This window comes from Grampus griseus (assembly GCF_964374135.1).
Source record: "Grampus griseus genome assembly, chromosome: 2".
Classification (NCBI taxonomy): Eukaryota; Metazoa; Chordata; class Mammalia; order Artiodactyla; family Delphinidae; genus Grampus; species Grampus griseus.
In genome coordinates this window covers 99,940,752-99,957,931 of record NC_139018.1, presented here as the reverse complement: position 1 = coordinate 99,957,931, position 17,180 = coordinate 99,940,752, and the positions used below count along the sequence as shown (strand labels likewise).

The following is a 17,180-nucleotide window of genomic DNA, read 5'->3' as shown; positions in this document are numbered from 1 at the left end:
AAAAGCAACCCAACACAACACTAAAGATGGTCATCAAACCACAAAAGAAAACAACAAAGGAGTAAGGGAAGAAAAAAGACCCACAAAAACGAACCCATGACAATTAAGAAAATGGCAATAGGAACATACATATTGATAATTACCTAAAGTGTAAATAGATTAAATGCTCCAACCAAAACACACAGACTGCGTGAATGGATACAAAAACAAGACCCATATCTATGCTGTCTACAAGAGACCCACCTCAGACCTAGGGATACTTACAGACTGAAAGTGAGGGGATGGAAAAAGATACTCCATGCGAATGGCAATCAAAACAAAGCTGCAACAGCAATACTTATATGTGACAAAATAGACCTTATAACTGTTACAAGACAAGGAAGGATGTTACATAATGATCAAGGGATCAATCCAAGACGAATTTACAATTGCATATTTAAGTACACAATTGTAAATATATATGCAACCAACATAGGAGCACCTCAATATATAAGGCAAATGCTTACAGCCATAAAAGGAGAAATTGATAGTAACACAACCATAGAGGGGGACTTTAACACCTCTCTTACACAATGGACAGATCACTGAGACAGAAAATTAATAAGTAAACAGAAGTATTAAATGACACATTAGACCAGATAGACTTAATTGATATTTATAGGACATCCCATCCAAAAGTAGCAGAATACACTTTCTTCTCAAATGCACATGGTACATTCTCCAGGACAGATCACATCTTGGGTCACAAATCAAGCCTTGGTAAATTTAAGAAAACTGAAATCATATCAAGCATCTTTTCCAACCACAAAGCTATGAGATTAGAAATAAATTACAGGCAAAAAACCCTGTAAAAAACACAAACACATGGAAGCTAAACAATATGTTACTAAATAACCAATGGATCACTAAAAAAATCAAAAAGGAAATTAAAAAAATACCTAGAGACAAATGACAACAAAAAGATGAGAATCCAAAACCTAAGGGATGCAGCAAAAGCATTTCTAAGAGGGAAGTTTATAGCAATACACTCCTACCTCAAGAAACAAGAAAAATCTCAAACAACCAAACCTTATGCCTAAAGCAACGAGAGAAAGAAGAATAAACAAAACCTAAAGTTAACAGAAGGAAAGAAAACATAAACATCAGAGCAGAAATAAATGAAATAGAGATGAAGAAAACAAATAGCAAAGATCAATGAAACTAAAAGTCGGTTCCTTTAGAAGATAAAATTGATAAACCTTTAGCCAGACCCATCAAGGAAAAAAAGGGAGAGGGCTCAAATCAATAAAATTAGATATGAAAACGGAGAAGTTACAATGGACACCACAGAAATACAAAGGATCGTAAGAGACTACTACAAGCAACTATATGCCAATAAAATGGACAACCTGGAAGAAATGGACAAATTCTTAGAAATGCACAACCTTCCAAGACTGAACCAGGAAGAAATAGAAAATATGAACAGACCAATCACAAGTACTGAAATTGAAACTGTGATTAAAAATCTTCCAACAAACAAAAGCCCAGGACCAGATGGCTTCACAGGCAAATTCTATCAAACGTTTAGAGAAGAGTTAACACCTAGCCTTCTGAAACTCTTCCAAAAAATTGCAGAGAAAGGAAACACTCTCAAGGTCATTCTATGAGGCAAGGGCACCGTCACCCTGACACCAAAACCAGACAAAGGTATCACAAAAAAAGAAAATTACAGGCAAATATCACTGATGAAAATAAATGCAAAAATCCTCAAACAAATACTAGCAAACTGAATCCAACAACACATTAAAAGGATCATACACCATGATCAAGTGGGATTTATCCCAGGGATGCAAGGATTTTGCAATAACAGAAATCAAACAATCTGATACATCACATCAACAAACTGAATAGGGACTTCCCTGGCAGTCCAGTGAAGACTAGTTAAGCAGGGTTAAGACTCCTTGCTCCCAACGCAGGGGGCTGGGTTCGATCCCTGGTCAGGGAATTAGATCCTGCATGCTGCAACTAAGTATCCTGCATGTCGCAACAGATGCCGCATACGGCAACAAAGATCCTGCATGCTGCAACTAAGACCCTGCGCAGCCAAATAAATAGATTAATATTAAAGAAAAAACAAATTGAAGAATAAAACCACATGATCATCTCAATAGATGCAGAAAAAGCTTTTGTCAAAATTCAACACCCAATTATGATAAAGAATCTCCAGAAAGCGGGCAGAGGGAACACACCTCAACATCATAAAGGCCATACATGACAAACCCACAGCAAACATCATTCTCAATGGTAAAAAACTGAAAGCAGTTCCTCTAGGATCAGGAACAAGACAAGGATGTTCACTCTCACTACTATAATTCAACATAGTTTTGGAAGTCCTAGCCGCGCAATCAGAGAAGAAAAAGGAATAGAAGGAATCCAAATTGGAAAAGAAGAAGTAAAACTGTCACTGTTTGCAGATGACATGATACTACACATAGAAAATGCTAAAGATGCTACCAGAAAACTACTAGAGCTCATCAATGCATCGGTAAAATTGCAGGATAGAAAATTAATACACAGGAATCTCTTGCATTCCTATACAATAACAATGAAAGATCAGAAACAGAAATCAAGGAAACAATCCCACTTACCATGGCATCAAAAAGAATAAAATACCTAGGAATAAACCTACCCAAGGAGACAAAAGACCTTTCCTTGAAAACTATGAGATGCTGATGAAAGAAATAAAAGATGACACAAACAGATGGAGAGATATACCATGTTGTTGGATTGGAAGAATCAACATTGTGAAAATGACTCTACTACCCAAAGCAATCTACAGATTTCATACAATCCCTACCAAGTTACCAATGGCATTTTTCAAAGAACTAGAACAAAATATTTTACAATTTTTATGGAAACACAAAAGACCACAAATAGCCAAAGCAATCTTGAGAAAGAAAAAAGGAGCTGGAGGAATCAGGCTCCCTGACTTGAGACTATACTACCAAGCCACAATAATCAAAACAGTATGGTACCGGCACAAAAACAGAAATACAGATCAATGGACCATGATAGAAAGTCCACACAGCTATGGTCACCCAATCTATGACAAAGAAGGCAAGAATATACAATGGAGTAAAGACAGTCTCTTCAGTAAGTGGTGCTGGTAAAACTGGACAGCTACATGTAAAAGAATGAAATTAGAACACTCCCTACCACCATACACTAAAATAAACTCAAAATGGATTAAAGACATAAATGTAAGGCAGATACTATAAAAACTCCTAGAGGAAAACATAGGCAGAACACTCTCTGACATAAATCGTAGCAAGATCTTTTTCAATCCACCTCCAAGAGTAATGAAAATGAAAATAAAAATAAATAAACGGTACCTAGTTAAACTTAAAAGCTTTTGCACAGCAAAGGAAACCATAAACAAAAGACAACCCTCAGAATGGGAGAAAATATTTGCCAATGAGGCAATTGACAAGGGATTAATCTCCAAAATATACAAACAGCTCATGTAGCTCAATATCAAAAAACCAAACAACCCAATCAAAAAATGGGTGGAAGGGCTTCCCTGGTGGCGCAGTGGTTGGGAGTCCGCCTGCCGATGCAGGGGACACGGGTTCGTGCCCCGGTCTGGGAAGATCTCACATGCCGCAGAGTGGCTGGGCCCGTGAGCCATGGCCACTGAGCCTGCGCATCTGGAGCCTGCGCATCTCCCGCAACGGGAGAGGCCACAACAGTGAGAGGCCCGCGTACCACAAAAAGAAAGAAAAAAAAAAAAGGGTGGAAGATCTAAATAGACATTTCTCCAAAGAAGACATACAGATGGCCCAGAGGCACATGAAAAGATGCTCAACGTCACTAATTATTAGAGAAATGCAAGTCAAAACTACAGTGAGGTATCACCTCACACCAGTCAGAATGGCCATCATCAAAAAGTCTACAAACAATAAATGAGGAGAGGGTGTGGAGAAAAGGGAACCCTCCTGCACTGTTGGTGGGAATGTAAATTGATACAGACACTATGAAGAACAGTATGGAGGTTCCTTAAAAAACTAAAAATTCAGGTACTATATGATCCAGCAATCCCATTCCTGGGCACATATCTGGAGAAAACCATAATTTGAAAAGATACATGCACCCCAATGTTCACTGCAGCACTATTTACAATAACCAGGACATGGATGCAACCTAAATGTCCATCAACAGTGGAATGGATAAAGAAGACGTGGTGTGTATATATATATATGTGTACACACACACACACACGCACACACACACGATGGAATATTACTCAGCCATAAAAAAGAACAATATAGTGCCATTTGCAGCAACATGGATGGACCTAGAGATCGTCATAGTGAGTGAAGTAAGTCAAACAGAGAAAGACAAATACCACATGATATTGCTTATATGTGGAATCTAAGAAAAGGGTACAAATGAACTTATCTACAATACAGAAATAGAGTCACAGATCTAGAAAACAAACATGGTTACCAGAGGGTAAAGGGGGGAGGGATAAACTGGAAGGTTGGAATTGACATACACACAGTACTGTATAGCACAGGGAACTCTACTCAATTCTCTGTAATGGCCTATATGGGAATAGAATCTAAAAAAGAATGGATATATATATATATATATATATATATATATATATGTATAACTGATTCATTTCGCTGTAGAACAGAAACTAACACAACACTGTAAATCAACTACACTCCAATAAAAATTTAAAAAAAACAAAAAACAAAAAAACCTGCACATTCTCAAGTCTCACCCCAAATCTACTGAATAAGAAAATCTGTGGGTGGGACCCAGGAATCTATGTTTAAATAAACCCTCCAGGTGATTCTGATATATGCTCAAGTTTGAGAACCACTGCCCTGTAAAATAGCCCCTTGCATTATATATTAGAAAATTGAGGCTCAGAGAGGGATAGAACAGACTTGAGATTCAAAACAGACTTTTCCCCACCATTTATTTATTCCAAGAGATTAGAAAGGTGTCTGGCATATAAGATGGGCACACAATAAAGATCTGTTGGATGAAAAAATGAATGAATTCTCCAAAGAGTTGTGCTATCACCCAAGTATGGCACTAGTCCAAGCAATATAATTCTAACTTATTGGAAATGTACATATTGCTAATAAGGATATTTCTTCTGAAAAGAGGTGTGTTTACCGTGACATCAAGAATTATAATTTAAAAACTATCACTTTCGAGTCTTGCCTAAAAGAGAAAGTTACCAAAGGTGATCACTACCCAAATTATTCAGTTTTTCCATACCTTGTTATTTTGCTTTAGTTTACTTAACTCCAGTTTATACTTTTCTGCTTCTTCTAGAGCTCTATTCAAGCGAACTTCCATGGCACTTTGACTAGCGGCAGCTTGTTTTTGCAGTCTTCTTTTATTCTCTAATTCCTGTACAGTAAGAGAGATATGTAGAACATTTATAAACATATCATAAGTTCTTTCTATTATTCTGAAACGTTTTCCATTTCCATATTCCTTGCTTTCTCCTAAACTGTATACACACACACACGGCCAGAGACTGAACACTGAGTGACAGAGGTTTCAGGGCATTCTCACTCTGAACTGGTTTTAGGAAAATATATCCTTAAAGATGTAGTCACAAATTAGGCTTCCAAATTGCTTTTTGTTTGGAATTTTCTGCCTTTTTATTGATCCCAAGAGTCAGTATACATGTCTTCTACATTTACTTTATAAACAACATTTTATAATCATGGTTCTTCTCTTGGGAACCTCCTAAAACACCAATGTAAGACATAAATTCTCTCATAAATACTGTGTTTGTGTAAACCTGATGAAATATATCACTTAAAAAATATTTGTTAAATACAGAGCATTCTATTGTACATTAGCAATATAGGAAAATCCCAATTCTGAGCAAAAACAACAGATTCTATGGATATTTTCCATATCTTGGTGTGGGTTTAGACCTGCATTTCTGCAAATATTCTAGAGTTGCTGTTGCAGAGTCTACAGGCCACAAAGGAAGAAACATGAACATACAGGATAAGCTCCAAACTCCATCACAATCTGGTACCATAATCTCATCTCCTCCCACAAATGTTACCTTCAGCTACAAGAGCAGTACTTGCTTGGATCTCTCCCAAACAGCCATGATATTTCCTGCAACTATTCATCCTTCAAGACTCAGGGCTATACACTGGGGTTTTACCTTCTCCCAGAAGCCTTCCCTCACTGTCTTCCTCACTCTCCTCCCAGGTTGAATTAAGTACCCTTTCTTCAGAGCTTCTATAGCACCTTGATATACATATATCATAGAACCTGCTTGTGTGGAACCGAAACTATCCATTTACTTCATTTCCCCCACTATATTGTAAGCTCCTTAAGGATAGAACTACTTTAATTTCTATATTTCCAGCACTTCAGCAGCATATAAAAGGCACTAGTGACATGTTTACTGAACTGAATTTATTTTGTAATATTTAACTTACTCTTCTTTGCCTGTCCTACAATGCCTGGTACAGAGCATTATACAAAGCAGACACTCTCAGTAAATATCATGGAATTGAAATGATGCAGTTAACAACGTAGTTGTCTGTTTTCTTCTTTTACAATTTTTTCTCCTGGTTGTATCACTATGTTTTATTTGAACACTGATCTCCCTGGCTCTCAGTAATTAAGGGGAAAACAAAACAAAACAAAACACATGCTGCTCTTTATGCAGGTTTCTACACAAATCAAACTGTGCCTGGATACCATCTGCTCTCACCAGCCTTTTTCACAGCTTTGTGGGTGGTAGCTACACTAAGAGCAGCCTGATTTCTCTCACTGTTCACACGGAAAAGGCAGAGACTCTCATTAGCTACCAAGGCACAATTCTTGCTGCCTCATTTCAGCCTCCTCTCATAAGAATATGGAAATGAACCTTTGCCCTTCTCTTTCCTGCTAGTGGCTCTGTAACCTACTTCATAGAAAAAAGAAAACCTTTCTTTACCACATGATGTTCCCCTACTGCTGAATCAATACTGCCCCACTTCTTGGGAAAAAGTGAAAAAGAAAAAGGATAGTCAGAAGAATAGTAAAGTAGGAAATAAAATTTTCCTATGCGAGAAAATCCATTAAGAAAGGGATAATCTTAACAAAAACTTGAAAACACTTCTGTTTTCAATCATACTTAAGTACTTTTTACAAAGTGCAGACAAGATACCAATATTGAGTAGTTTTAGGATGAAAACTCTCTCCTAAAGCAAATCTATTATTACCTCCCAAATTAAGAAGTTTACAGGTTGCTAGAGAAAATTTTTATGAAAAATCTCAAGTCTTGAATTTCACATTAGTTTTAAAAGAAAAAGCTGGACAGCTTAAAGAAAATCAAGTCTAAGTTTAAAACTCAAATACTAAGAGATCTAAGAAGAAATAATTTGTGATTCTCCCATAATTTTTAAAGCATTCATAAAGTACTGGGATAGTGCGAGAAAGAGGCATGCATCAGTAACAGTACAAAACAAATGTAGCAAATGCTTAAAGAGTAACAAAAACAACCATAGTATTTCTGATGAGGAGAAATCAGATGAGGACAAATAAATGATCAGATAAGGTTCTAGAAACAAGTGGCTGAGGTTCAAAAAGCAATAAACTTGGAATCAAAAAATCTGCCAGCTGTGGTAGATTCAGTTTCTACATCTGAAATTGGGAGTAGTCTATGTCTAATAGGTTTTACTTATTCAACACATTTATCGAGCACTTACTACGTTGCCAGGTACTATTCTACATGATGGGCACATGACAATTAACCAAAGTTCTCCTCTAGTAAAGCTTGCACTCTAGAGGAAGAGACAGATGATAAACACATACATACATACACACTCGTATGTAACATCTGACAGTGATAAGGGCTATGAAGAAAAAGAAAGGGAATTCCCTGGCAGTCCAGTGGTTAGGACTCTGTGCTTCCACTGCTGGGCTTGGTTCGATCCCTAGTCAGGGAACTAAGATCCCACAAGCCGTGCAGTGAAGCACCACCAACCCCTCTAAAAAAAAGGAAGAAGGAAAAAAAAGAGGACAGAGCAACGGGGAGGGACATAATTATTTAAAATACAGTGGTTAGGGAAAGGCTTCCAAATGAGGGAATGATTCATGTATAGATCTGGAGGAACAAAGAAGACAAAGACCCTGAGGCTGGAATGCATTTAATATATTCAAAGATCATCTACATGGTCAGTGTGGCTTCAGCTCACTGACACAGGCAGTGTTAGGTCTCGAGATTGCAGAAACACCCAGGGTGACCTTAGGTGGACCTTGTAAACCCTGCCTCATAGTTTGGATTTTATTCTGAATGACATGGGAAGTCTTTGGAGGGTTTTTAGTCGATGTGTGTGTGTGTGTGTGTGTGTGTGTGTGTGTGTGTGTTATCCTAAGTTTTTTTAAGGATTGCAGTTAAGCCAACATGGGTTTCAACTATGTGGGTCCACTTACACGCAGAAATTTTTCAATAGTAAATACTACAGTAATACAGGATCCACAGTTGGTTGAATCTGCGGATGTGGAACCACAGGTACATAGGAACTGGGGATACAGAGGGCCGACTATATATGGGGATTTTAGATTGTTCAGAGGATCGGCGCCCCTAGACCCCAGGCTGCTCAAGGGTCAACTGTACTCTAGCTACTGTGGTATTGCTACTGAGTGTAGGAAATCTAGGAGGTCATTAGAATAGTATAAGTGAAACACAGTAGCTTGGGCTTGGGTGGGAGTAATGAGTTTTTGAGAAGTAGTTAATTCCATGTATTTTGAAAACAGAATTGGCAGGACTCATTGATGGATTGGATGATGGTGTGAGGAAAGAGAAGGATCAAGATGACTCTTGGATTTTGGCCTAAATAACTCAATGTTTTTCCTGAGAGGGAGAAAAGGAGAAGGTCTGCAGAGAGCAGGGAAGCAAGAGCTCCCTCTTTAGGACATAGGATGTTTAACATACCAAGTACTGATATCAAGTGGGAAGCAAGATGTTAATAAGAGTCTGGAGCTCAAAGAAAGATCCGAGCAAGAAGTAGAAATGTGAGAGTGAACAACATATAGATGGTACATAAAGCCATGGAAATGAATGAGTGCATCTCAGAATTGGATGTAGACAGCACAGAGCCAAGGACTGAGCCTTGGACACTTCAACATAGAAAGGTCAGGAAAACAAGGAAGAAAATTACGAGTGTGATGCTCCAGAAGCCAAATCAAGTGTTTCAAGGAGGGAGAAATCAACTATGTCAAATGTTGCTGAGCTATAAATTACTATGAGGAATAATAACTGACTAGAACTGGCAATGTGGCTTACTAGTGACCTTGTTAAGAATGGTTTCAGAGGCAGAGTAGAGATAGAAGCCTAACTGTTGTAGTTTCAAGAGAATGGCAAATGAGGAATAGAAAAATTGAGTAGAGACAACTATTTTAAGAAGCTTTGTTATAAAGGAGAGTAATGATACAGGGCAAGAGGTACATATGAGATCTATGGAGGTTTTAAAATATATATATTGGAGATCTATGGCATGTCTGTATGCTAATGCAAATAATTTCATAGATAGAGTAAATGTGATTTTTGCAAGAGAATGGAAAACAGGATAATTGTAGGAGCAAAGTCCTTGAGTAAGACAGACTATGGGATCCAGTGCACAGTGAGGTGATCAGCTTTAGACAGAAGAGATAGTAATCCATGGTAATGAGGGGGAAAGAAGAGTAGATGGGTACAAAGGCCAAGAGACTGATGTAAAATTTACTGTTTTCTTAGTAAAATAGGGAGAAGTTTTGAACTGAGAATGGTAATGTTGGAAGAGGTATTGGAAACATGAGGAGAAAAAATAACCTGTTTAATAATCAACTCTGAAAGTGGGAGAGGGGACTACCTTCTCAGAAAGTAGGAGAGGAAAATAGCATTACACTTGATATTTGTAAATAAGTTAAAGTAGGACCAATCCACTTGGTTGTGTATTTTTGTCCAGCCATATAGACAAGCAGTATGGGGGAAATTAGGTTGGGTTTTGCCACGCACTACACTGGCAGGGAAATTAAGAATATATTCAATGGATAATTAAGTTGTGTACCATGGAACCTAAGCTGGAAAAGAAGGAAATAAAGAATATGGGGGAAGGGGTAGAGCTATGTAATAAAATATATAAAAATGAGAATATACAACTCTTATATGTATATGATAGATATACAATATTAAACAAAGATAAGGTACATTCATATAATGATTTTGCAGGATAAATACAGGCAAAAATGAAAAAGCTTTGTTTACAATATAAGGAAACGAAGAAGGTGAGAAAATGCTTTTGAAGAGTTTTTACTATGAAAGCAGAAAAGAACAAAGCAGCTTTAGGAAATGACACAGAGATCAATTTTATCTGGAGCAAGATAACAAGAGGGCAGACATTTTTTTTAAAAAGGTGAGTTACTGATGTTAATATGAGTGTTAATATGACAAATCCATGGTCAGAGAAACTTGTGGAGTGCACCAATAACTTTAACTTAACCAAAACAAAAGTGAGATTAAGTCTTCCGGCCATGAAGAAATAATAAACACGTAACACAAAAATGCACTGTAAACAATTAGAAAAAATGATTAAGATATGTTTAATAACTGTTTAGAAATACTGGAAAACAGTAGGGTTGTGATTCCTGAGAAAAGGGAAAATCAGAACAAGTCCTACAATCACCCCAGCATTCTTCTGGGAAGCAATATCCACACTGAGGCTACAGGGAAGAGAAAATACAAACAGAGCCCAGAGGTCCACTGAGTTGAGGAAACAGAACACAGCTGGAGGAGACAGGCAGCTGGGAATTTGTGTGAAGGTTCAAGTAAGGAGGAACTACACTAGGAGAGAGCTTCACGAATCTACACAGGAAATCCCTTGAGTCTATTAGGCTACACCTAAATACATGAAAATTCAAGAAGGCCAGATAAAGCACAATTAGGGAGCTGTAAATAGAACAATTCCCATAGCTCACACAGGGCAGGAAGACATCTGAGGTCTAATCACCCAGAATGACAATCCTCAGTGATCATCAGGGACATTCAGTGGAGATCCTGAAAGGTCTCTTTAGGGGAAGACTTAAGGATAGAGCTGAACTATTCCTGAAGGCTGCTCTAGACACACTCTAGCAAAACTTAAAAACAGGTCTCAAAGTGATTAAACTGGCAAATAACTACCTGTCAAAATTCAACACTGTCTTCAAAAAGCACACTAAAGAGAAATGCTCAACAATATAATATTCAGTGTCTAGCATTTGGTAAAAAATCACTAACCAAGTCAAGAAGCAGGAAAATGTAACCGATATCCAGGAGAAAAAGAATCAGTCAATACAAACAAACCCATAAATGAGAAATATAATGGGTACAGTGAACAAGGCTGTCAAAACAGCTATTTTAATTATACATAAGTGATTAAAGCAAAACATTAATATAATGAGAAAATAAGCTGAAGCTATAAAGGAGAATCAAATGGAACTTCTATAGATGTATAATATATCAAAATGAACATCTCTCTGCTTAAGAATAGGGGCATACTAGACACTACAAAGAAAAGATCAGTAACCTACTGAAGACATAGCAATAGAATCTATCCAAATAAAGAACATAAGAAAAAAGGCTGAAAACAGCTCATCAGTAACCTAATATCACTGATATTATCAATGTGAAAATATCAAGTAGTCTAACAGAAGTATAATTGGACTCTCAGGTGGGGGAGGGAGATAGGGAGTACAGGAAAAATATTTGAAGAAATAATGACCAAAATTTTCCAAATTTGATGAAAACAATAAACCCACAGATTCAAAAAGCTCAACAAACTTCAGGCAGAATAAATACACTCCCCACACAAAACTGAGAAAGCACATAATTATGAAATTGCTGAAAACCACTAACAAAGAGAATGTCTTAAAAGCAGAGAAAAAAGACACATTACATACAAAAGTAGAAAGAGAAGAATTATGTGGACTTTTAGTCAGAAACTATACAACACAGAAGACAAAGGGAGGACATCTTTAAACTAACAAAAAAAACAAAAATAGTCAACTGACAATTCTATACCTAGTGAAAAATACCCTTCAAAAATTAAAGGACTCAAAAACACATGAGTGCATACAAAACTGGTGAAATCTGAATAATGTCTGTGGATTGTACCAATGTCAGTTTCCTGGTTTTAACACTGGACTATAGTTATGTTAGATGTTACCTTTGAGGGAAACTGAAGGATACACAGGACCTCTCTAGAGGTACTGTTTTTTTTTTTTTTTTTTTTTGCGGTACGCGGGCCTCTCACTGTTGTGGCCTCTCCCGTTGCGGAGCACAGGCTCCGGATGCGCAGGCTCAGAGGCCATGGTTCACGGGCCCGGCCACTCTGCGGCGTGTGGGATCTTCCCGGACCGGGGCACGAACCCACGTCCCCTGCATCGGCAGGCGGACTCTCAACCACTGCGCCACCAGGGAAGCCCTAGAGGTACTATTTTTGCAACTTCATGTGAATTGATAATCATTTCAAAATAAAAAGGTTTTTTTAAGTAAGGAAAATACTCTTTTTCAGAGAAACAAAAACAGAGAATTAGTGACTAGCAAACTGGTACCACAAAAATTGAAAGGGTAGGTATATCAAGCAGAAGTATGGAAAACAGATCTAAAGAATGAAGAATACAAGAAATGGCAAATATCTTCATCTCTTTAAAATATAACTGTTTAAAGAAAAAAATATTGTGTGATGTATGACCTTTAAAAATAAAGGTATGACCACAAACGAAGCAGATGGAGTATGAGAGTGTTATATTATACATGAAATAGTATAACATGATTTAAAGGTAGACTGTGATATGTTAAATATGTATATTGTAAACCTTAAATCTAAGACTAGATACAGCTAACAGTGGAGGGAAAAAATGGAATACTAAAAAATATTCAATTCAAAGGAGGAAAAAGTAACAAAGTTAACAGTTGGGAAAAACAGAAAACAAATAGGAAGATAGTAGGTTTAAATCCAAACATCAAAAACTGCATTAATGTAAATGGACTGAACATTCCAGTAAGAGACAAAGACTGTCAGAGTGGATAGAGAAGCAAAAACCAATTATATGGGTTCTATAACAAACCCATTTTCAGTACAGAGACAGATTAAAAGTAAAAAGATGATAAAAGAGAGTCAAGATGGTGGAGGAGTAGGAAGACGTGGAGTTCATCTCTCCCCACAGAGGCATCGAGAATACATTTACAAATGGAATGATTCTCACAGAGCACCAGCTGAACACTAGCAGAAGAACTCAGTCACCTAAAAGGACAAGAAAGATCCCCACATAACCAGGTAGGATGCAAGAAAGAAGAGAAAAGGAAGAGGAGAGGAAGTGGGACAGGACCTGCGCCCGAGAGGGGCGGTGCTGAAGGAAAGGAGGGGTTATCACATCCAGGGAAGCCCCCTTACTGGTGAGGAGATCAGATGGGACAGAAGGGGAGCCTTGGGGGCTATCAGAGGAGAGCACAGCAACCGATCTGTGGCAGGCAGGACAGAGTGAGACCTACACAGAGGGTCCATGCCACAGCCCTGCATGCCCTGCCTGAGACATGTGTCCACTGGTGTGGACAGGGGTTGGGTGCTGGAATGTGGGGTTTGAAAAGCAAACTTGGGGAGAGGACTGCTGTTGGCTGCGAGGAGGCAGCCTGAGAGGACAGAAGTGAGGAAATCCACAACTGGGAATGCTTGTGGAAGAAGTGCAGACCTCCACAGAAGCGAAGAGCCACTGTTGAGTGACACACAAGGGGCGGGGCCATTTGCAGCCTCTCTCCCCACGTGCCAGCCCCTGCCTCCCCATGCACTAGGAAGGGCCCCCGCTGGCGCTGGCTCTCTTGAGCCTGCAGCTGCTGGATCCTCTGTGTGCCCTGTCCCCACCAGGGCTCCAGTGACCCCAGCTGCCACCACCTCCATGCCCCTCCTCACCAGGGCGGACTCGTGTACTCCGGAGCAGCCTTGGAAACAGACCCCTGTGGGTGGCCCACATGCAGAGGTGGAGCTGAAACCACAGCTGAGCCCCAGGGGCTGTGCAACTAATGAAGAAAAGCTGAAATCTCTCCTCGCAGCTGGGCAAACCATAAATTGACACCACTGCGACTGACTGTAAACTCAGTGGCTACGGAACATCTAAATGGACGACGAGCGCTCCCGCAGCCAAGACAGGTCTACCTTTAGCTGCTGTAGACTATGCAGGCACATACTCATGGGGGTCGGGCCAGGCCAGAGTCTGAGTTGCCCCCAGGGCACCCACCGAGGGTCCAGATCCATGATTACTGCAAACCTGGGACCTGACTTCAGTGGATCTACACTGGTGGTCTGGTGGAAACAACGTCTGAGAGACACCAGGCCAACTGCCGGCATACCCACGGTTAAGGTGGAGCTGAGAGCAGCGCCAACAACAGTGTAATATGACAGCTTGAACAACAGGTGAAAGGTGACATAACAGAGCACACCACAGGTGAACAGCTCCAGAGGAGGAATACTCAGTGGCTTCCCTCCCAATGTGAGTGCTCCAATCCCTCCAACCTCACACCACAGACCAGAAACACAGCTAAGAAACAGATCTGGGGTCTCTAATCCAACAACTTTGGAGCAGACCCCACTTCTGACACGGCAGTGACAACCACAGAGCAAAGGGCAGGCTCTGCTCAATATCCAGTGCAGGTTCTGGTCACCACAACATCAGTCACACCTCCTATAAAGGGGACAATGGCCAACATACAGCGAGGAAAGAGGTGGCAGACATCCATACTAAAAACAGCCCTCACACCAAAAAAATTAAAAAACGCAGGCTACACAGGGATGTTCCCACATAAAATGGCCCTACAAGATAGTCTGAGGGTCTGGCATTTGGCAGAAGAACTGCCCAGAGCATTTAGGCTTCAACGCCAGCAGTGCTTGAGTGCAGGAGCTCCACAGGGCTGGAGAAAAAAGAGATTCCACTCTTGGAGGGTGCACACAAGATCTCGTGTGCGCTGGGACCCAGCATAAAGCAGTATCTCCAAAGGAACATGGCTACACCTAGCTAGGGGTCTTTGAGGGTCTCCTGGAGGGGCAAAGGTCAACTATAGCTCACTGTGAGGGCAAGGACACTGACAGCAGAAGCCGCAGGGATACTGATCAGAGTGAGCTCTCCTGAAGGTCCATGTTTTGGCACCATGACCCAGCCCTACCCCACAACCTGCAGGCTCCAGTGCTGGGAAGCCTCAGGCCAAACAACCATCAGGATAGGAACACAGCCCCACCCATCAGAAGAAAGGCTGCCTAAAGTCGTACTGAGCTCACAGCCACCTCAAAACACACTCCTTGACACGGCCCTGCACACCAGAGAGAAAAGACCCACCCAGCTCCACCCATCAAACGGCAGGCACCAGTCCCTCCCACCAGGAAGCTTGCAGGAGCCCCTGGGCCAACCTCACCCACCAGGGGACAGACACCAAAAGCAAGCAGAACTATGATCCTGCAGCCTGTGGAAAGGAGACCCCATACATAAAAAGTTAGAAAATGAAATGACAGAGAAATATGTTGCAAACGAAGGAACAAGATAAAAACCCACAAGAACAACTAAATGAAGAGGAGACAGGCAATCTACCTGAAAAAGAATTCAGAGTAATGATAGTAAGGATGATCCAAAATCTCGGAAAAAGAATGGAGGCACAGATCAAAAATATACAAGAAATGCTTAACAAAGAGCTAGAAGAGTTAAACAACAAACAGAGATGAACAATACAATAACTGAAATAAAAAATACACTAGAAGGAATCACAGGAGAATAATTGAGGAAGAAGAATGAATAAGTGACCTGGAAGACAGAATGGTGGAAATCACTGCCATAGAACAAAGAAAAAAGAATGAAAAGAAATGAGGACAGTATCAGAGACCTCTGGGACAATATTAAATGCACCAATATTTGCATTATAGGATTCCAGAAGGAGAAGAGAAAGAAAAAGGGTCTGAGAAAATATCTGAAGATATTATAGCTGAAACTTCCCTAACATGAGAATGTAAACAATCATTCAACTCCAGGAAGTGCAGATAATCACATACAAGATGAACCCAAGGAGGAACATGCTGAGACACATATGAATCAAACTGACAAAAATTAAAGACAAAGAAAAAATATTGAAAGTAACAAGAGAAAAGCAACATTTAACATACAAGAGAATTCCCATAAGATAACAACTGATTTTTCAGCAGAAACTGTGCAGGTCTGAAGGGAGTGGCACGATATACTTAAAGCAATGAAAGGGAAAAACCTACAACCAAGAATACACTACCCAGCAAGGTTCTCATTCAGATTCGACAGAGAAATCAAAAGCTTTACAGACAAGCAAAAGCTAAGAGAATTCAGCACCACCAAACCAGCTTTACAATAAATGCTAAAGGAACTTCTCTAGGGGGGAAAGAGACCAGCAACTTAAAACAACCTTATACATATATAGACTGCTATATCAAAACCTCATGGGAATAGCAAACCCAAAACTACAATAGATGCACACACAAAAAAGGAACAGAAACGTAAACACAACACTAAAGATGGTCATCAAACCACAAGAGAAAAGAACAAAAGAGGAAGGGAAGAAAAAATGACCTACGAAAACAAACCCACAGGGTTTCCCTGGTGGCACAGTGGCTGAGAGTCTGCCTGCCGATGCAGGGGACATGGGTTCGTGCCCCGGTCCGGGAAGATCCCACATGCCGCGGAGCAGCTAGGCCCGTGAGCCATGGCCGATGAACCTGCATGTCTGGAGCTTGTGCTCTGCAACGGGAGAGGCCACAACAGTGAGAGGCCCGCGTACTGCAAAAAAAAACACACAAAAAAACAAAAAAAACCCACAACAATTAAGAAACTGGCAATAGGAACATACATATCGATAATTACCTTAAATGTAAATGGATTAAATGCTCCAACCAAAAGACACAGACTAGCTGAATACATACAAAAACAAGACCCGTAAACATGCTATCTATAAGAGACCCACTTCAACTCTAGGGAAACATACAGACTGAAAGTAAGGGGATGGAAAAAAGATATTCCAAGCAAATGGAAATCAAAAGAAAGCTGAAGTAGCAATACTCATATGAGACAAAATAGACTTTAAATTAAAGACTGTTACAAGAGACAAGGAAGGACACTACATAATGACCAAAGGATCA

General features: G+C 39.7%; 1 protein-coding gene across 8 annotated transcripts in view; it reads right to left on the bottom strand.

Moving 5' to 3' along the window:
• Window positions 1–17,180, bottom strand: part of TEX9 (testis expressed 9) — a 208,828-nt gene that overhangs the window by 19,942 nt on the left and 171,706 nt on the right. For 7 of the 8 annotated variants that reach the window (XM_082647496.1, XM_082647491.1, XM_082647498.1 and 4 more), the window contains one exon: window positions 5,278–5,412. The exons of the other annotated variant lie outside the window; for it this stretch is intronic. In XM_082647496.1, coding sequence (XP_082503622.1) covers window positions 5,278–5,412 — 135 coding nt within the window. The remainder of the gene's footprint in view (window positions 1–5,277; window positions 5,413–17,180) is intronic. 8 annotated transcript variants of the gene reach the window in all.